General features: G+C 38.0%; 1 protein-coding gene across 1 annotated transcript in view; it reads left to right on the top strand.

Annotated features, from left to right (window-relative positions):
• Positions 1-20697, top strand: part of LOC110045895 (uncharacterized) — a 42120-nt gene that overhangs the window by 16828 nt on the left and 4595 nt on the right. Inside the window, exons 11-40 of the mRNA XM_089296711.1 lie at positions 916-1015; positions 1943-2043; positions 2462-2684; positions 4169-4613; positions 5120-5378; positions 6411-6617; positions 7717-7966; positions 8631-8669; positions 9231-9308; positions 9902-9973; positions 10442-10513; positions 10815-10886; positions 11089-11190; positions 11416-11487; positions 11692-11793; positions 12028-12099; positions 12390-12461; positions 12730-12801; positions 14907-14978; positions 15265-15336; positions 15727-15798; positions 16094-16165; positions 16368-16469; positions 16695-16766; positions 16971-17072; positions 17308-17379; positions 17670-17741; positions 18010-18081; positions 20190-20261; positions 20548-20619. Of these exons, the coding sequence (XP_089152837.1) occupies positions 916-1015; positions 1943-2043; positions 2462-2684; positions 4169-4613; positions 5120-5378; positions 6411-6617; positions 7717-7966; positions 8631-8669; positions 9231-9308; positions 9902-9973; positions 10442-10513; positions 10815-10886; positions 11089-11190; positions 11416-11487; positions 11692-11793; positions 12028-12099; positions 12390-12461; positions 12730-12801; positions 14907-14978; positions 15265-15336; positions 15727-15798; positions 16094-16165; positions 16368-16469; positions 16695-16766; positions 16971-17072; positions 17308-17379; positions 17670-17741; positions 18010-18081; positions 20190-20261; positions 20548-20619 (3334 nt within the window). The remainder of the gene's footprint in view (positions 1-915; positions 1016-1942; positions 2044-2461; positions 2685-4168; positions 4614-5119; positions 5379-6410; positions 6618-7716; positions 7967-8630; positions 8670-9230; positions 9309-9901; positions 9974-10441; positions 10514-10814; positions 10887-11088; positions 11191-11415; positions 11488-11691; positions 11794-12027; positions 12100-12389; positions 12462-12729; positions 12802-14906; positions 14979-15264; positions 15337-15726; positions 15799-16093; positions 16166-16367; positions 16470-16694; positions 16767-16970; positions 17073-17307; positions 17380-17669; positions 17742-18009; positions 18082-20189; positions 20262-20547; positions 20620-20697) is intronic.

The raw sequence follows: 20697 nt of genomic DNA on the forward strand, positions 1-20697 counted from the left end.
AAATAAGGCCTTATGCGTCCGATGGCGAGATTAGGACTGATGATGAAATAGCAGAAGCGAAACGCCCATTATTCAAAGCAGACAAAGAATAATCGACTTCAAATCCCTGAAACAGTTAAACGCAAACATCAACTTTGGAACAAAACTGATTTGTTTTAGTCAAGATTCCCTTTAACTGGGGGATGGTTCACGAAAGTTACGCAACCTGCGGGAACCAACTAGGGTCGATTATGGGCGAACAGCTAGACTTATGATTTTAATTTCTTTCAATAAACCATTTTTCTACTACATGAAAGATCTTCCACGTAGTTATGGACACATCTAAAAGTAAAAGCAGTTGCAAGAATAAAGCCTTCAGTGGAAACATGCACAGGATCGCCTTCAAATCGCTGGATTTTTTTTTTCAGGCATTATTTTCGCGACTGCGTACGTTGCGTTTAGATAAGCTACCACGATAATCATTCATAAGATGTAACACACATTTTAACAATTATTGCACGAGTTTGAGTAGAACATCGTGATTTGTCAGATTAGTTACTTTCCTTATGCGAATCACTTTCGTTTCTTCCAATAAATTTGAATGGCTGCCGCCAAAGTGGATGAAAACGCTCTATAGCAAAATTTCCCAGCTAACCGGCTTTTCGTGTCACGCCTGATGTTGTTGGACAGTGCACGTCCTTCTCACGCTTTTGTCAGACAGTTGTACTTGAACGGGTTCCCTCTCTCATAGATCTCGAAAACAATTCAACCCCTCAGTTTTATAGTCACAAAGCTAACCTTTCCGGCTTTGGTCACTGATGATTAAACAAATCGTCCGTCTTTGCTGACCATTTGTTGATTGGCGGTGTCCTAGTATTTATATGTTATGCGTCTTCAAATTTAGATTTATTGACTATCTTAAGCTTCTTTTTATAGCCGTATGCCCAAGCGACCAAAAATACAGTTATTGTGGTAATGCAAGTTTGACTTGCCCTCAAACATGCGGAGATGTGCAAAACCCACAATCATGCCTAAGGTAAGCCGTCCAGTTTACAAGTCCTTTAATTATTCAAGCGCCCATTCATTTCTAATCAAGCAATCGCACCAATAAGGGTACAAGTTAAAGTTCGCTGTCATAACGCAATACAAGTTCCTCTTAGAGTACCGGGAGGCGCAGTGGCCTCATGGTTAGTGCGCTCATCCCCGGATCGAGCGGTCCGGGTTCGAGCCCTGGCCGTGATCTTTGCGTTGCGTTCTTGGGCGAGACGCTTTACTCTCACAGTGCCTCCCTCCACCCAGGTGTATAAATGGTTACCGGCGAACTTAATGTTGGGGGTAGCCCTGCGATGGACTAGCATCCCATCCAGGGGGGAGTAGAAATACTCCTAGTCGCTTCATGCTACAGAAACTACATATTTGTATTTGTATACTTACATGATCAATAATCTGTATCCAACCTGCAGCTTATAGCCATATACTTATTTTTGATGAGAAATAAGATGCGGATATAAGCTGCAACGCTGAAAGGCTTAGGTTGGCTCTTGAAGACCGTTTTCGCGATGCTATTGCACGGTTGGAGTCAATTTCAAGAATCTTATTTGAGGAAAAAAGATCCATCGTCAGAATGCTATACCAGGATTCTGGCTAACGTCCATTGTTTTTAAAATGAATGCTGAGAGCAAAGAGTAGTGAACTTTAAACAGGGACTTCGTGGAGCCGTTCATTCCATAAGGTCCTTTTTATATTTATTCACGTTGCCATGGCAACGGCACATGCGTCAGCTTAGCTATCAAAAAACCGAAGTTTGTGTTGTTAACTTGCTTGCTGCCATTTTTGGCAACCAAAGGATCGAGAGTTTTAGACAAAAAGGTGAATGAAACACAGGTATTAACACCTGCGTTTAGCCACCTTAAAAAGGATCATAAGAAGAGTATACTCAATTTAGCTGTTCTCTTTATTTTAGTCGAGGATGCATAGAAGGTTGCTTCTGCAAAGATGACAATATGGTGTTGAAGAACGGCCAATGCGTACCCCAGTCCCAGTGCTCGGACCAAGTTGGGCAAGGTCAGTTCCACTGTATTTTAGACTATTTAATCACGTGAAAACTCAATTAGATCATCCCCATTGATCCTCTTTGACGAGTCTTTTGATAACTTCCCGCTGCATTGCATAACGTCATTGAACAAAAGTGAGATCCGTATTGGGAAAACATTGGTCGAGTTTTTCTACTCGGCTTTTTTAAAACCTCTGAAGCATTAATGAATTAAAACCTCAGCTTTAATGAATTTTCCAATTTTCGGTCAACTGGAGACTTTTAAGTAGTATGCCCCGGGGTTCGAACATGTCTCAGTTGTTGACTCAAGTAAGAAAGCTTAGTTACTATGAAATTCGTTGTTTGCGACGTCACTGTATGATGCATTTACAATAGCTAAGAAGTAATGATTTTGTTTAATCCTTTCAATTGGGTTTAATTATTCATCAGCCGTCCAATTATGTCCAGATGAAGACCAGGAATACCTTCCATCGGGGAAAACCTGTGCCGCTCTGGAGGTTGGTGACCAACCAAGCGTGCCTGGTTGCTACTGCAAAGATGGTCTCTATTGGAACGAATTTACCAAGAAGTGCGTGGTGAAAAATGAGTGTGGATGTGTCCACGAAGGAGAGTACTTCGAACAAAACGCTACCTCTCCAATAGACTGTTCATCGTGAGTATTTACCATTTACCTCATGTGGTCAGCAAACCAGTTGGATGGAATAGTAGGAGACTGACCTAATGTACCGAATTCTTCACCATCGTGAATTATAATCCATCAAATATTTTCGCTCGGGCGCGATTGGTCTAAACGCGTCACGTGACCGAATATTCCCCCGCTAAAACTGGGGAATATCCGAGGTTAGTATCACCTAACTAGTGGACTAATGCAAATCCTGCATTTTAATTGGCTACGCTACTAGAGGACTATTACTAATAGTCCTCGATTAGCGAAATTGGCGCAATCGAGCGTGACGCTTTCTTTCGTTTATTCCCAAATAAATATTTCTTCAACTTGCATTTGCTAACTTCATTATTGCCTTTTCTGTCCGACTAGTTGGGTGATACTAAATCAATTAGACCCTTCGCCCTCAAGGGCTACGCGGGCTACGGGTCTAATTGTTAAATATTCCCCAATTTTCAAAAATGCGCGTGTTACGAAAAATATTTGAAGGATAATAAACACAATAACCTCCATTTGACTGTTCGCTTCTCGGAACAGATAATGTCCGCGGACAAATGTCCGAGCATACTTTCGCGCCAAATGGAGCCTATTGTTTATATATTCATAATATCTCAGTGTGAGCTCCTCTTCCCCGACTCGCCCGTGCTGATGTCTCTATACCTGGGAGCCAAAAGGTACCGAGTGAACTATTTATCTTTCTTTCCTGTTAGTTTGAAAACGTCGGACCAAATTGCGAAGGTGTAAATGTAGAACAACCTATTTTACTTACTAATCCTTAACTATTGCTTTTTCAAACGAGAGCAACCTTACTAGGTTCGCTGTTGGAAGCTAGTTTGATAGCCACCAGCCACCCCCGCCACAAATGATAGTTGCCCAGGAGACGCAACGGTTTGAAAATGACTCTTTTTCAACCATTTTCGGTTTAAAATGTTTATCACAGTATGGCCGTTTTGTACTGCGATCAGCCGTTTTTGGTTTATTGGGTCGCTACGCTTTTTCATGCTTTGTTTTCGGTGATTTGGTTGAAAGAACAGTTGACTACTGATTAACCTTAATTATTTAGGTAAGAAAAAAATAAATGAAACTAGCCGGCTTACCGAGTTTGACGCCGCTAAAATGACAATCAACCAAATCAACCGAAAAAGTTAGTTTAAATAGAACAAGAAATGAAAATCTCAAACATCTATATACCGGTGCAGTGCTCTACCAACTGAGCTATCAAGCCAACTGGGAGCTAGTCACTTTGAGGTCGTAATATACCCGTAGGTGGTGGAGATTGCATGTTAATACATGAAAGATTATACATTTGAAATGCAGAGCGAGAGTTTATGACAAGGATGATCGTCACAGTTATGTGCACAACTGAAGCAATTGTAAAACTAAAGCCTCAAAAACAATTTGAAAAAAAATTTAACCAACCATGGGTTGATACCTCTCCTAAATGGACGATGTTTCATTTTTTTGTCCACTAGCACATGTAACGGTGCACGAGAATGGGTACAAAATCCAAACATCGAACCTCTGCCTGAATACGAATGCGCCGCGTACGGTCAGGATCAATACCGTACATTTGACGGCAAATGGATCAGCTTTGGTAGTGAGAAGTGCGAATACCAACTCACGGAAATAAAAAACACACGGAATAAAATTAGTGTGTCAAACGTGGAGTGCGTCGACTCACTGGAACTGCAAATGTGTAAGAAAGTACTCATTGAAACTAAAAGCGGGACTGTCGAACTTTTCCAAAAGACCGTACGGATAACGTTAAAAGGTGGCAAAATAGTGGAATATACCCCTGGAGATTATCCACAGCCGTGCAGCAGCAGTGCGCTAAACAACGTGGAGATATTCAGTAAGGGATTATTCATGATCGTACGCGTGTTCGACGAGTATAATCCATTCTTGCCCTTGTATGAGGTACGTAGTGGTATTTTTACTAGAATTCATGGCTAATGAATGGGTGACGTAACATGTAGTATATCAAAACATTGTATCATATGTCGAATGATTCTCGCATTGTGATTGGTTCTTACTTATGATTTATTGGAGGACCGACGCATAAGTGACGCCACTAACATTGTTTGTAGATTCCATGTTACTGTTCAGTAATAGATCACAGAAGACGTCAAAATGTGGTAAAATGCACGGCAACATGAATCTATTCGTTACCACTTGGGAAAAAAAACGCGCGGGGTAGAATTTTGGACGAACTTTATTTGGAGCCATTACTTCATCTAAATTAGTCAACTGGTGTTTCTTGAGAGGGAACCTAAGCTTACAAGCCCCGTGGTTTTTGTTAGGTTCCGTCGTCATTTTGTTTTCTATCCTTTAATATATAAATTGTACTTTTGTATCTTCATTGTGATCTTGTATATTAATTTTTGTTATTTATTGATCATTGTATTAATCATTGCTAAAAACAGGTTAAATACGACCACGGCAATCGAGTGTTTATCACGCCAAATATGAAGTACAAGGGAACAGATGAGCTTGCTGGAATATGCGGTAATTTCAACGAACTTGACAGCGACGATTACAATAAACGAGACGGAACCATCGCCACTAATGATGGTGACCTTGGTGACGGTTGGACCAATGAGTTGGGATGTGGAGCCCCGCGAGATACTGACTTCGAAACTGTTTGCGCAGAGCATAAAGATCGAGAAAACTGGGCGAAGAAAGGTGAGTGTGAAGGGCACTGATTTACTTTGTACGTTATGCTATCTCACAGAAAGTTCTCCTCTATTCCTCCACAACTTGTGGAGTAATATGGGGCGCTTTCCATTCAACCAAAAATTTCGAAAATCTCGAACCGGAGCCAAATGGTACAGAAGTGTCCTGGGAAAATTTCCAGAAAATCCAGAAACTGTCGAATTTCCGAAGAGCGAACCAACCGAAAATTCCCGAAATTCCGGGAGGAAAGTCAAATGGAACGAAAATTCCCGATACGAAACTTGCGAAAATTTCGGTATACCTCGCAAGGTTTGTCTTCTTTTTCCGGAAATTATGGGCAGTGCTGTTCCATCCGTCATTGGAAATTTCCGGAAAATCAAACCGGAATGTTTCATTGAATGGAAAGCGCCTTTCGTCGTGGCTAAACCGGATAAATGCTAAACGTGGTGTTAACAGAGCTGTCAAGTAACGCGAGCAAAAACAGTGTAAGTAATTCAAGTTTCCCCGAATATTCTACCAAAATCAAGAAATTTGCAGTGAGCACGGTTACTCTTTACCCTTCCCCTGTGCTTCCGACAAAAATCTTTCCCGGAAATGCATATATTGGCTTTATAAATTCAAAACCTTAAACCATGTCTGACAATTGCTGACCACAGTGTGCCATATGCCACACTTAGAGGTAACAAGATTGAAACTCTACGATTTTGTTCATACTATATGAAAAACTCGATCAGCTACCGGGGTACATTGGATCACTGCATCCAGGTGCTATGCTAATGATTTCGAGCAATCCTATGGCAAAGTTGGAAAACGCAAAACAAAACAAGAACGTGATGGTTTTTAAGTTTATTAATTTGAATAAATCCGCATATAATTGTTATTATTACTGTACATATTTTTAGACTTTTAGCTAGATACACGACCCTATAAGCAAACCTGTTTGCTTTAAACAAAATTGTGTTTATATAAAGGTTTGTTGTTGTTGTGGTTGTTGCAGTTATAGTACCGCGCATTTGCTAACCATTTACTTTATTCTTTTAGGGTGTAATATGATCAATTCAGAGAAGAACTTCACCGTCTGCCACAGTGTTGTTCCTCCTGATCCATACTACGAGGCCTGTCTCCACGAAAGTTGTTTGTGTAGCAAAGGAGGCGACTGTGCATGCTTCTGCGCAGCCGTGGCTTCTTACGTAAGAGCATGTAATCAGCATGGAGTGTCTATTCTCTGGCGTCGAGAAGGATTTTGTGGTAAGAGCGTAAAAAGCCTTAACGGTTTTGCTGACGTGAACTATTTGATGTGCCTTTTTTCAAACTTAGTAATTTACAACGATTTTCCTGGTTTTGACGCACTGTCGTGGTATTGGTATTTCTTATTCCTAACTTTACCCCACTTACCTTTTGTTTCCACTTTGGGAACACAACATAGCCTGTTCAAAACATGTGGCCTACATGTACAGCGCAATGGAGCAACGAACCGGTCATGGATTAAGCTTCTTCCAGTTATGTCATTTGATAAATTTGACTGAGACAGCGAACAATTTATATTCGCCATTTCTACATCCCAAAATTCTCAATTCTCATTTTTCCTGGGTATTAAGGGAGGGGGGGAGGGGGCAAACAAGGTGTATTGTGGGGGATGTGGAAATGGCGAATAGAGGGAATGAAAGATCAAAAACCAAACGAGTTTCTTGATGATATCAAAGCACGCTAACAGTCATTAGTATCACCCAACTAGTGGACTAATGCAAATCCTGCATTTAAATTGGCTACGCTACTAGAGGTCTATTAGTAATAGTCCTCGAGTAGCGAAATTGGCGCAATCGAAAGTGACGCTTTTCCCAAATAAATATTTCTTCAACTTGCATTTGCTAATTTAATTATTGTCTTTTCTCAGGGTCCGACTAGTTGGGTGATACTAAAACAATTAGACCCTTCGCCCTCAAGGGCCACGGTTCAATAGCCCATTCGGCTTCGCCTCATGGGCTATGGGTGACGACATTTTCAGTTAGGAGATACCAGAAAAGTGGCCAAGGACCGGGACGAAATAGCCCTGCCAAGTATCGAAACTACTGTGGGTCAAACCTTGTTTGCGCTGTTAACAATCAGAATAAACCTTAACCCTCATTGTAACTACGAGAAAACGGGTTGAGCTAGGAAATTTTTAAATTTTGCAACCATTTAATGACACGTTTGAATTATATGAAGCACCAGTATATCAATTTTGTTGGTATTTTAAGTCTGTATCGTTATGTCTGCGTCTGGCAAAAATGTTACACCAGACCGCCTGCGAAAGATTGTTTCACCCAGAACTCATGCCCGAACTAATTCTGCGGTGAAATTTCAACAGAAATTCCTTGCTGCCGACCATGTGCAAACAGCGGTGGGTACGAGGCAAACATTACTATCCCTTCAACTTGTGAGCATGAAGGAGAATGCGCTGCGAATGACGAGAGGTGCTGTCGCGGTACCCGCGTAGAAGGTTGCTCTTGTCCGGCTGGATCTTACTTCAATGGAAAGAAATGTGTTAACCAGACGAGTGAGTGTAACGTACCTTGCACCTCCACAACAGCCACTACCTCATCTATGTCAAGCACAAGGTTGGTGATACTTTTTTTATTTTTTACTTCTTCCTTTCTTTCTTTTTATTTATTTGCAATACACTTAGCTATTTACATTATTTTCAGTACGGATTACCTACACCACTAACAATACTTTACTATACAAGACTGCAGTAAAAATCCTCATATAAGAAACTACTGATCTAAGAACCTCCAGGCTGAAATTGGGCATTTAAATACCCAAAAATATAAGAACCTGTTCAGCCTGGCAAAGAAAAATAGGTTCTTCTACAAAAATATCACTTCAATCTTGACTGTCTAAATTCTGAATTTTAAATGTGTGAGAAACTTCTGACAAAAATGGTTTCTTTGATATACATTTTTGGAGGTTTTCACTAGAAATATGTTTAATTTCCATAAAGCTGCAGTGCAATATAGACGATTGAAAATTTAAATATTTTTTGAAATAAATACGAACCTCTAAAGAACCTGATCAGCCTGAATTTTAAAAAGCTACCCTAAAATATAAAACTTGTTCAGCCTGACCTCGAAAATTCTAGGTTCTTATTGTGCGGGTTTTACTGTATACATAGTTCACATAATATGGAACAGCATTTAGTCCTGTTATATATACTAATGGCACGATCTGTCTCATCTACTTTTAATTGCTTACTTTCAATTTACACCAACTTCGTCCCTCCAGTTCTTCAACTATTACGACGTCGTCGTCAATCTCATCAAGGTAACGAAATATATTGCTCTTTGATACATAAATGGGGAGTTTGGAGTATTAATGTTATGTTTTTGCTTTAGTGTGTGTGTTCACGACATTGCTTGTCTTTGTTACTGCCTGAAGAATATTTTTTCTCCTTTTCTTAGTTAATTAGTTTTCTAATTTACAATATGCCATCTTTTTTCAAATCGAATCTAATTTACAAGTTATAAAAAGTCCTGATTCAAGCCATTGATTAAGCGAGCACATAACGAAAAAGTACTCCCATAAAAGAAGAACGCACTCTACACTAATTTACAAGTTAGTTTAAAGAAAATTGCACAATTTTAACTACGCTGTTTATATTCATCCGCATGTTTCCTCAAGTGTGTGCTTAGTTAAAAGCTTTCAATTAAGTTACGCTGCAATGCCTGTAGGTACAGATGTTGGCTTGCAATGGACGCAAAATAGTATTTTTTCGAATTTTATTTATAAAAATGCTGCTTGAGCTAGAGTTCATAAAAAAACCTTATAGAGATGTATTTTCAATGATTTTAGCTCTCAAGTAATAATAGATCTCTTTGCTTTCAGCGTTACAACTTCAAGTTCTGTGTCGTCATCGTCTTCAGCTTCGTCGTCATCAAGTGTTTCAACACCAACTACAATAAGGTAATAAAGGATGTGGTTTATGGAGGTGGTTGAAAGAAATAAAGGAAAACATATGGCTAATTTGTTTTGATGTTCACCCATTACATTTAGTATCGTGGCAAGCAGTGCAGAGAGTTGCCGAAAATCTAATACAATTCAATTTAAGATGTAGAAAATATTTTCCCCGACGAAAGTAACGATTGGTGCATCAGCGTTGTCAATTTCAGCGAGCAAAGTCCTGCAGACTACTGAAGCGTTTTACATCAATGTTGTGACGTTGCAAAGACATTTTGCAATTTAACCTTTCACCAGCCCACGTCTACATACTCTCTTTCGTTTTACAGAGTTGTACAAAATATAATTAGGTTAATATATATATTAGTCAATTTGTTTCCCTTAATTGTGTCCAGTTCAAGTTCATACTCTACATTATCTTGGGTGTCAGAATCATCCAGTGTGTCAATATCTTTGAGGTTGTTAAGAATGTACTTGTTCCAGTTAACTCGCTATCAGTGTCTTTTTTACTGACGAAGATTGCTGTGCTCATCGATAAAACTAGTTTTTAGAAGATCTTAATCTGTGCCCAGTGTTAATGACCTCCTCTTCGGTTCTAGTGTGTCAACATCAAGTTCTGTTTCAACATCGTCATCGCTATCGACGTCATCGAGTGTCTCAACTTCATCAAGGTACATGTAGTGAAGAATGTGGTTGCTTAAATAAAACGCCAGTCTATAAGTAATATCACCTTAAGTTAATGACCACTATTGCGAGATCTGTCGCATAATATGCTAGCAAAGCAAACGCTTTCATGGTCACAGCTAAATTAAAACATAAAGTTTGTCTTTTAATGAGTTGTAACAAAATGAAACAGCCTCAATCATGTACTATATGATAGCATTCAAATTACTACGTCTAGGTATGTAAAAGTCGATAGATGACATTGTTAGCAATAAGTATTTGTTTTCATGTCTCCCTTTACAATAGTTTACGATAGGTAAAAGCTCACAAACAGAACTAAACACCACAAACTATATAGACAAAATGCTTTTTTTTCCTCGCAGGCCTTAAAAAGCTCAGTACACTTCAAAAAGCTAAGTACAGGTAATTTGCACATCATTTAATTTCTGTAAATAATGGTTTTTCTTTCCTGTTAGTGTGTCAACTTCAAGTTCTGTGTCGACATCATCGTCAATATCAACATCATCAAGTGTGTCCACTTCATCGAGGTAATGTGTTTGCTTGGCTTAAACTATCAGATCATAGCAAGATCTTGTACGTTATTAATCACTTGACGTTCAATTGTACTGCTTATAGTAGGCCCTAAACTACATTATCACAATGGCCTATCATAGCTAAGCAAAAGAATTCTTTATTAAACAAAATACGTTTGGCTTCACATACTTCTCAAACAATGAGCAGTCCTTGTTTGATGGCAACCCTGCTGTATTTCACAAAGCCGTCTTATTTTATTAGCGTTATGATCATAACTTGTTTTCAACTGAAAAAGAAATTTTCCTTGATTTTTAGTGTGTCTACTTCAAGTTCTGTGTCGACCTCATCGTCAATATCGACATCATCTAGTGTGTCCACTTCATCGAGGTAACTACGTTTTAAATAATTATAGTTTTTTATAGTCCCAAGCTTCAACGAAAGAAATCGTTGTTGCGTGCACGTCTTGTACTATGTAGACCCATTTTAGGCGACAGCCAGGTGAAACGTACTGTAGCCTTCGCAAGAATACTTAGCCAATAATTTTCTCATCCCCAAATATATTTAAAACGATGTTTCTTTTTGCATGTAGTTTGTCGACATCAAGTTCTATTTCAACATCGTCGTCGGTATCGACATCATCAAGTGTATCGACACCAACCACGACTAGTCTATCAACAGCAACTACGTCAAGGTATCAGAGAATCGAAATTTTCTGTAGCAATGTCTTGATTTAATAGTCAGATTGTTTTCTGACCTCCAATATACTGTACTTCCCAAAACGCAAGGTTGAAGAGTAGTCATTACGTAGTGAAGGTTGTAAAAGTTAATTTTTAAAGATATATACCATGATGTTGTTAAAAGAAGAATTATATTAATTACATTAATAATATAAATAACCACTGATCTTTCCTCTTAGCGTGTCCACATCAAGTTCTGTTTCGACATCATCGTCAATATCAACGTCATCGAGTGTGTCAACTTCGTCAAGGTACTACAGAATGGGGTTAACTTATTCGATATTAAATGTTACCTAAAACCGTAGCAAAGTACAGTATAATTAATAAGAAATTTGTCTGATAAATTGAAAAATGTTTGAATGAAAATTATTTAGCTGTTTCAATTTCTTTTACAAGTGACAAAAATCAACATGTAATGTCAATTTATTGTGAATTTTTCCTTGTTCCCTTTGTAGTGTGTCAACATCAAGTTCTGTTTCAACATCGTCGTCGGTATCGACGTCGTCGAGTGTTTCGACACCCACTACAACAAGTTTGTCAACAACGACTACGTCTAGGTATGTAAAAGATCACATAGTTAGATAGATGACATAGTTCGCAATAAGTATCTGTTTTCATGTTTCCGTTTCTAATAGTTTACGATAGGTAAAAGCTGACAAACAGCACTAAAGACCACAAACTATATAGACAAGATGCTGCTTTTTCCTCGCAGTCCTTGAAAAGCTCGTATCATAAGACGTGATTTGTACATCTTTGAATTTCTGTAAATAATGGCTTTTCTTTCCTGTTAGTGTGTCAACCTCAAGTTCTGTGTCGACATCGTCGTCAATATCAACATCATCAAGTGTGTCCACCTCTTCGAGGTAATCTGTTTGGTTGGCTTACACTATTAGATCAAAGCAAGATCTAGGACGCTCGTATTTTCTTCCCGTTCTAATGTAGCTCTGGTAGGAGGTGACTAAACTAGATTACTAACCTGGCGTAATTTGATTAAGCTAAAGACTTCGCTATTAAACAATACGTTTTGTTTTCTATAATCCTGAAAGAAGGACAAGTCCATGTTACAGGATAACCCTTGAAGATTTTCCAAAGCCGTCTTAATTTTTTACTGGTATCAATTTGTTTTGAAATAGCAATTTTCTTTAATTTTTAGTGTGTCTACTTCAAGTTCTGTGTCGACGTCATCGTCAATATCAACATCATCAAGTGTGTCCACTTCGTCAAGGTAATTGAACATGAAATAACAGAAACAAACTAAAACAAATGCAGAGTTGTTCTATCAACAACGATTGTTGGACTATATGTATACCTTGTTCAGCCGAGAACGCTCTCTACCATACCCTCGGTTTATATATGTAGGCAATATCTCACAAATCTCCATCTTATCTCCATACGTAATTGCACCTTTTTAACATTCCTGTATTTCAAAAAGCCATCATGATTTATTATAGTTACAAATTTAATGGGAGCAAATCAATTTTTCTTGATTTTAGTGTGTCTACTTCAAGCTCTGTGTCGACATCATCGTCAATATCGACATCATCAAGTGTGTCCACTTCATCAAGGTAATTGAGTATTAAATAATTGTGGTTTTTGTAGTAAACAAACGAAAACCAAATGAAAATGTTCTTCTGCCTACAACCATTTTTGGATCGTGTCGACCCACTTCAGCCGAGACCAAGGTCTAATAAACCCTTGGTATCTATACGTAGGCAATATGTTGCTGATCTCTACATATCATAATAATTTACGGTTTCTTTAGTTTTAGTTAAGCGACCCTTCGTTTTGTTTCTAGTTTGTCGACATCAAGTTCAGTAATAAATCAAGCACGAAAGACCGTGTTTAACCACATTTCCAAACACCGAGAGGAGAGTTGAAAATACAACGCGCAGCGGAGTATTTTTAACGAACTTTGAGGTGTTTGGAAATGTGGTCAAACACTTTCTCGAGTGTTTGATGTATCTTCTCAATATAAACTAAAACTAACGAGAAAACGAAGAAATAAAATCGTAAAAATCCATGCCAATTAAGATCATATATCCAAACACCGTCACGGTCATGATTTCCTTTATCTAAACTTGATGAATTATTAACTAGACACCTTGCTGCGTGTAGCCAGGCATTCGTTTATACACTGAGAATCACTAGCTATATTGCAACTGAGCTAAACTTTCTGCATTTGAAGTTGTACGAAATTCAACCGAATCGATGTGCTTAAGCTAGTCTGCCTTTGATTGCATTTCTTGGAATCGATTCAGTCGATTAATAGCTTATTACTCGTTTGAAGGCCTTTAGGGCGTGAAATGAGTCAAGGTCTTTATATCAGCCTACAAACTCGTTTCAGTCTATTTTCCTTAGCCTTTGTCGTTGTTGTTGTTGTTGTTGTTTTTTGCGCGTTTCTCAAGCAAGCGAGACAGTTTGAAGTTCAGAGTTATCGCGGTGCGTGACATAGAGCTACGAACGCGTTTGTCAAAAAACATATACTTATGTCATGATTTTTAGCCCATTCAGATGTGAAAGTATTAGGAAAAGTTCTTAAGTAAATGCTTGTTTGTTCAGTACAGATAATCAGTCGCCTAGATAGTTTAAGTAAGTTCCAGATGTTTACACTATTTTCCGGCCGCAATGTTGATGTACCGCGAAAGTACACCAACATGGCGGCTCCATACTTGTCTCTGTAAGCTTGCGCAAAATAATTTCGACGAATATCCGAGGTTTGGGAAAACGCACAGACTTAAAAATTAGAGAGTTGTCATCTTTATTAATCTCCTCTAACATCACAATTTCTTGACTTTATCCACTGAATGGTTTTCGAATAATTTTTTATTCCGTCAGGGATTGCGTAACAGTGCAAGCCAAGAATAGTTTTGCTGGGGTCAACATACATTAGTTTCTTTTAGCTTAAATGTACAATAATTCGCTACATGGGTTTCATTCTTGTAAAGACACATAACTCTGTTACAAGAAAATAACCAGAGAATATCGTTTAGCTCGAGATTTTAACTTTATTATACTTGACGAAGTTTCTCAGAGCGTTTTACTTAGGTGTACTGGAACAGATACATTCGTAAACAAATTCTCTAACCTTTCTGCTCTTGTTGCTCACACGTTCTTGAGTTCGTGCTGTGATTCTACTTGGTTCACGATCACGTCTAAAAATACGATGACGCTTCTGAAGATGCTTTTTATCATGTTGAAGAGTTGATAGCTCCGGTTGATAGCTAGCGCTCCTTTGGTATAACATGATTCTTGATAAATTCACTCAAAATGTTTGTTCGTAAATTGATCGCTCGTAAAGCTGTCAGACCGACCCGTTCTGAAAACGCTAAACGTCCTTTAGTGTTTGTGGACTGCCAACGGTGTGTTCGTTTGTATGTGATTTAATCGCCCTAGAAATCATGGAATCCGTGCTAACTTTTCACGACGACAACTTCTGTAAATTGCATGTGCTGTACGCCTGCACAGGTGACGTATACGCTTTAGAGACCAGACGGCGATTTGAGACTGAACGAGGAAAAAAAAAGAGAGCCAGAACTTAAACCCAGGCCTCACTGCGTGGGTAATACGTTTGAGAATAAAGCTTTCAGAACTTTCATGTAATGCTTTCGTTACAGGATTTTCTCGACAGGAAATAAGAACTACATTAATAATCACTGTACTTTCCTCTTAGTGTGTCAACTTCAAGTTCTGTATCAACATCATCCTCATTATCAACATCATCAAGTGTGTCCACTTCGTCAAGGTAATGTCCTGCGTTGCCCTTAACTATCAAAGCAATGCTTGGTACATACTTGTTTTCCTGACGTCCATACATACTTCGTGCAGTAGATGACTAATCTTGATTACAAAAAAAGCTTTTACTCGCTGAAGCTGAAGAATTTGTTATAAAATGATTTCGCCGTTTGGTTTCCGATAAATGTTAAAAATACACATTTGCACGTTTTGGCTTTCCCGGATTTAAATAAGCCGTCATAATTTATTTTAGTTACAACTTTAATGGAAACAAAATCAATTTTGCTTGATTTTAGCGTGTCTACTTCAAGTTCTGTGTCGACGTCATCGTCAATATCGACATCATCAAGTTTGTCAACTTCATCGAGGTAATTGAGTATTAAATATTTGTGGGTTTTGTAGTAAGCTAACAAAAATAAAATATTATTCTGCCAACGACGATTCTTGGACCATGTCGACCCAGTTCGTCGAGTGTTTCGACACCCACTACAACACGTTTGTCAACAGCGACTACGTCTAGGTATGTAAAAGTCGATAGATGACATGGTTAGCATTAAGTATCTGTTTTTATGTTTCCCTTTATAATAGTTAACGATAGGTAAAAGCTCACAAACAGAACTAAACACCACAAACTATATAGACAAGATGCTTTTCTCTCCTCCGAGGCCTTGAAAAGCTCAGTACATTTTAAAAAGCTCAGTACACGTAATTTGTACATCATTTGATATCTGTAAATAATGGTTTTTCTTTCCTGTTAGTGTGTCAACTTCAAGTTCTGTGTCGACATCATCGTCAATATCAACATCATCAAGTGTGTCCACTTCATCGAGGTAATGTGTTTGCTTGGCTTAAACTATCAGATCATAGCAAGATCTTGCACGTAATTAATTATTTGACGTTCAATTGTACCGCTTCTAGTAGGCCCTAAAGTACATTATCACAATGGCCTATCATAGCTAAGCAAAAGAATTCTTTATTAAACAAAATAGGTTTGGCTTCGCATACTTCTCAAACAATGAGCAGTCCTTGTTTGATGGCAACCCTGCTGCATTTCACAAAGCCGTCTTATTTTATTAGCGTTATGATCATAACTTGTTTTGAAAAAGAAATTTCCTTGATTTTTAGTGTGTCTACTTCAAGTTCTGTGTCGACGTCATCGTCAATATCGACATCATCTAGTGTGTCCACTTCATCGAGGTAACTACGTTCTAAATAATTATAGTTTTTTATAGTCCCAAGCTTCAACGAAAGAAATCGTTGTTGCGTGCACGTCTGGTGCTATGTAGACCCATTTTAGGTGAGAGCCAAGTGAAACGTACTGTAGCTTTCGTAAGGATACTTAGCCGATAATTTTCTCATCCCTAAATATATTTAAAACGATCTGTGTTTTTGCTTGTAGTTTGTCGACATCAAGTTCTATTTCAACATCGTCGTCGGTATCGACATCATCAAGTGTATCGACACCAACCACGACTAGTCTATCAACAGCAACTACGTCAAGGTATCAGAGAATCGAAATTTTCTGTAGCAATGTCTTGATTTAATAGTCAGATTGTTTTCTGACCTCCAATATACTGTACTTCCCAAAACGCAAGGTTGAAGAGTAGTCATTACGTAGTGAAGGTTGTAAAAGTTAATTTTTAAAGATATATACTGTGATGTTGTTAAAAGAAGAATTATATTAATTACAGTAATAATATAAATAACCACTGATCTTTCCTCTTAGCGTGTCCACATCAAGTTCTGTTTCGACATCATCGTCAATATCAACGTCATCGAGTGTGTCAACTTCGTCAAGGTACTACAGAATGGGGTTAACTTATTCGATATTAAATGTTACCTAAAACCGTAGCAAAGTACAGTATAATTATTAAGAAATTTGTCTGATAAATTGAAAAATGTTTGAATGAAAATTATTTAGCTGTTTCAATTTCTTTTACAAGTGACAAAAATCAACATGTAATGTCAATTTATTGTGAATTTTTCCTTGTTCCCTTTCTAGTGTGTCAACATCAAGTTCTGTTTCAACATCGTCGTCGGTATCGACGTCGTCGAGTGTTTCGACACCCACTACAACAAGTTTGTCAACAACGACTACGTCTAGGTATGTAAAAGATCACATAGTTAGATAGATGACATAGTTCGCAATAAGTATCTGTTTTCATGTTTCCGTTTCTAATAGTTTACGATAGGTAAAAGCTGACAAACAGAACTAAAGACCACAAACTATATAGACAAGATGCTGCTTTTTCCTCGCAGGCCTTGAAAAGCTCAGTATCATAAGACGTGATTTGTACATCTTTGAATTTCTGTAAATAATGGCTTTTCTTTCCTGTTAGTGTGTCAACCTCAAGTTCTGTGTCGACATCATCGTCAATATCAACATCATCAAGTGTGTCCACCTCTTCGAGGTAATCTGTTTGGTTGGCTTACACTATTAGATCAAAGCAAGATCTAGGACGCTCGTATTTTCTTCCCGTTCTAATGTAGCTCTGGTAGGAGGTGACTAAACTAGATTACTAACCTGGCGTAATTTGATTAAGCTAAAGACTTCCTTATTAAACAATACGTTTTGCTTTCCACAATCCTGAAAGAAGGACAAGTCCATGTTACAGGATAACCCTTGAAGATTTTCCAAAGCCGTCTTGATTTTTTACCGGTATCAATTTGTTTTGAAATAGCAATTTTCTTTAATTTTTAGTGTGTCTACTTCAAGTTCTGTGTCGACGTCATCGTCAATATCAACATCATCAAGTGTGTCCACTTCGTCAAGGTAATTGAACATGAAATAACAGAAACAAACTAAAACAAATGCAGAGTTGTTCTATCAACAACGATTGTTGGACTATATGTATACCTTGTTCAGCCGAGAACGCTCTCTACCATACCCTCGGTTTATATATGTAGGCAATATCTCACAAATCTCCATCTTATCTCCATACGTAATTGCACCTTTTTAACATTCCTGTATTTCAAAAAGCCATCATGATTTATTATAGTTACAAATTTAATGGGAGCAAATCAATTTTTCTTGATTTTAGTGTGTCTACTTCAAGCTCTGTGTCGACATCATCGTCAATATCGACATCATCAAGTGTGTCCACTTCATCAAGGTAATTGAGTATTAAATAATTGTGGTTTTTGTCGTAAACAAACGAAAACCAAATGAAAATGTTCTTCTGCCTACAACCATTTTCGGATCGTGTCGCCCCACTTCAGCCGAGACCAAGGTCTAATAAACCCTTGGTATCTATACGTAGGCAATATGTTGCTGATCTCTACATATAATAATAATTTACGGTTTCTTTAGTTTTAGTTAAGCGACCCTTCGTTTTGTTTCTAGTTTGTCGACATCAAGTTCAGTAATAAATCAAGCACGAAAGACCGTGTTTAACCACATTTCCAAACACCGAGAGGAGAGTTGAAAATACAACGCGCAGCGGAGTATTTTTAACGAACTTTGAGGTGTTTGGAAATGTGGTCAAACACTTTCTCGAGTGTTTGATGTATCTTCTCAATATAAACTAAAACTAACGAGAAAACGAAGAAATAAAATCGTAAAAATCTATGCCAATTAAGATCATATATCCAAACACCGTCACGGTCATGATTTCCTTTATCTAAACTTGATGAATTATTAACTAGACGCCTTGCTCGGTGTACCCAGGCATTCGTTTATATACTGAGGAGCACTAGCTATATTGCAACTGAGCTAAATTTTCTGCATTTGAAGTTGTACGAAATTCAATCGAATCGATGTGCTTAAGCTATTCTGCCTTTAATTGCATTTCTTGGAATCGATTCAGTCGATTAATAGCTTATTACTCGTTTGCAGGCGTTTAGGGCGTGAAATTAGTCAAGGTCTTTATATCAGCCTACAAACGTTTCAGTCTATTTTCCTTAACCTTTGTCGTTGTTGTTGTTGTTGTTGTTGTTGTTGTTTGCGCGTTTCTCAAGCAAGCGAGACACTTTCAATTTCAGAGTTATCGCGGTGCGTGACATAGAGCTACGAACGCGTTTGTCAAAAAACATATACTTATGTCATGATTTTTAGCCCATTCAGGTGTGAAAGTATTAGGAAAAGTTCTTAAGTAAATGCTTGTTTGTTCAGTACAGATAATCAGTCGCCTAGATAGTTAAAGTAAGTTTCAGATGTTTACACTATTTTCCGGCCGCAATGTTGATGTACCGCGAAAGTACACCAACATGGCGGCTCCATACTGGGCTCTGTAAGTTTGCGCAAAATAATTTCGACGAATATCTGAGGTTTGGGAAAACGCAAAGACTTAAAAATTAGAGAGTTGTCATCTTTATTAATCTCCTATAACATCACAATTTCTTGACTTTATCCACTGAATGGTTTTCGAATAATTTTTTATTGCGTCAGGGATTGCGTAACAGTGCAAGCCAAGAATAGTTTTGCTGGGGTCAACATACATTAGTTTCTTTTAGCTTAAATGTACAATAATTCGCTACATGGGTTTCATTCTTGTAAAGACACATAACTCTGTTACAAGAAAATAACCAGAGAATATCGTTTAGCTCGAGATTTTAACTTTATTATACTTGACGAAGTTTCTCGGAGCGTTTTACTTAGGTGTACTGGAACAGATACATTCGTAAACAAATTCTCTAACCTTTCTGCTCTTGTTGCTCACACGTTCTTGAGTTCATGCTGGGATTCTACTTGGTTCACGATCACGTCTAAAAATACGATGACGCTTCTGAAGATGCTTTTTATCAAGTTGAAGAGTTGATAGCTCCGGTTGATAGCTAGCGCTCCTTTGGTATAACATGATTCTTGATAAATTCACTCAAAATGTTTGCTCGTAAATTGATCTCTCGTAAAGCTCTCAGACCGACCCGTTCTGAAAACGCTAAACGTCCTTTAGTGTTGGTGTACTGCGAAGGGTACGTTCGTTTGTATGTGATTTAATCGCCCTAGAAATCATGGAATCCGTGCTAACTTTTCACGACGACAACTTCTGTAAATTCCATGTGCTATACGCCTGCACAGGTGACGCATACGCTTTATAGACCAGACAGCGATTTGTGACTGAACAAGGAAAACAAAAAGAGCCGGAACTTAAACCCAGGCCTCACTGCGTGGGTAATAAGTTTGAGGATAAAGCTTTCAGAACTTTCATGTAATGCTTTCGTTACAGGATTTTCTCAACAGGAAATAAGAGCTACATTAATAATCACTGTACTTTCCTCTTAGTGTCTCAACTTCAAGTTCTGTATCAACATCATCCTCATTATCGACATCGTCAAGTGTGTCCACTTCGTCAAGGTAATGTCCTGCGTTGCCCTTAACTATCAAAGCAATGCTTGGTACATACTTGTTTTCCTGACGTCCATACATACTTCGTGCAGTAGATGACTAATCTTGATTACAAAAAAAGCTTTTACTTGCTGAAGCTGAAGAATTTGTTATAAAATGATTTCGCCGTTTGGTTTCCGATAAATGTTAAAAATACACATTTGCACGTTTTAGCTTTCCCGGATTTAAATAAGCCGTCATAATTTATTTTAGTTACAAATTTAATGGAAACAAAATCAATTTTGCTTGATTTTAGCGTGTCTACTTCAAGTTCTGTGTCGACGTCATCGTCAATATCGACATCATCAAGTTTGTCAACTTCATCGAGGTATTTGAGTATTAAATATTTGTGGGTTTTGTAGTAAACTAACAAAACTAAAAATATTATTCTGCCAACGACGATTCT

The sequence above is a fragment of the Orbicella faveolata genome, unplaced genomic scaffold (assembly GCF_042242905.1).
Source record: "Orbicella faveolata isolate gen_17 unplaced genomic scaffold, um_ofav_v1 contig_27, whole genome shotgun sequence".
Taxonomy (NCBI): Eukaryota; Metazoa; Cnidaria; class Anthozoa; order Scleractinia; family Merulinidae; genus Orbicella; species Orbicella faveolata.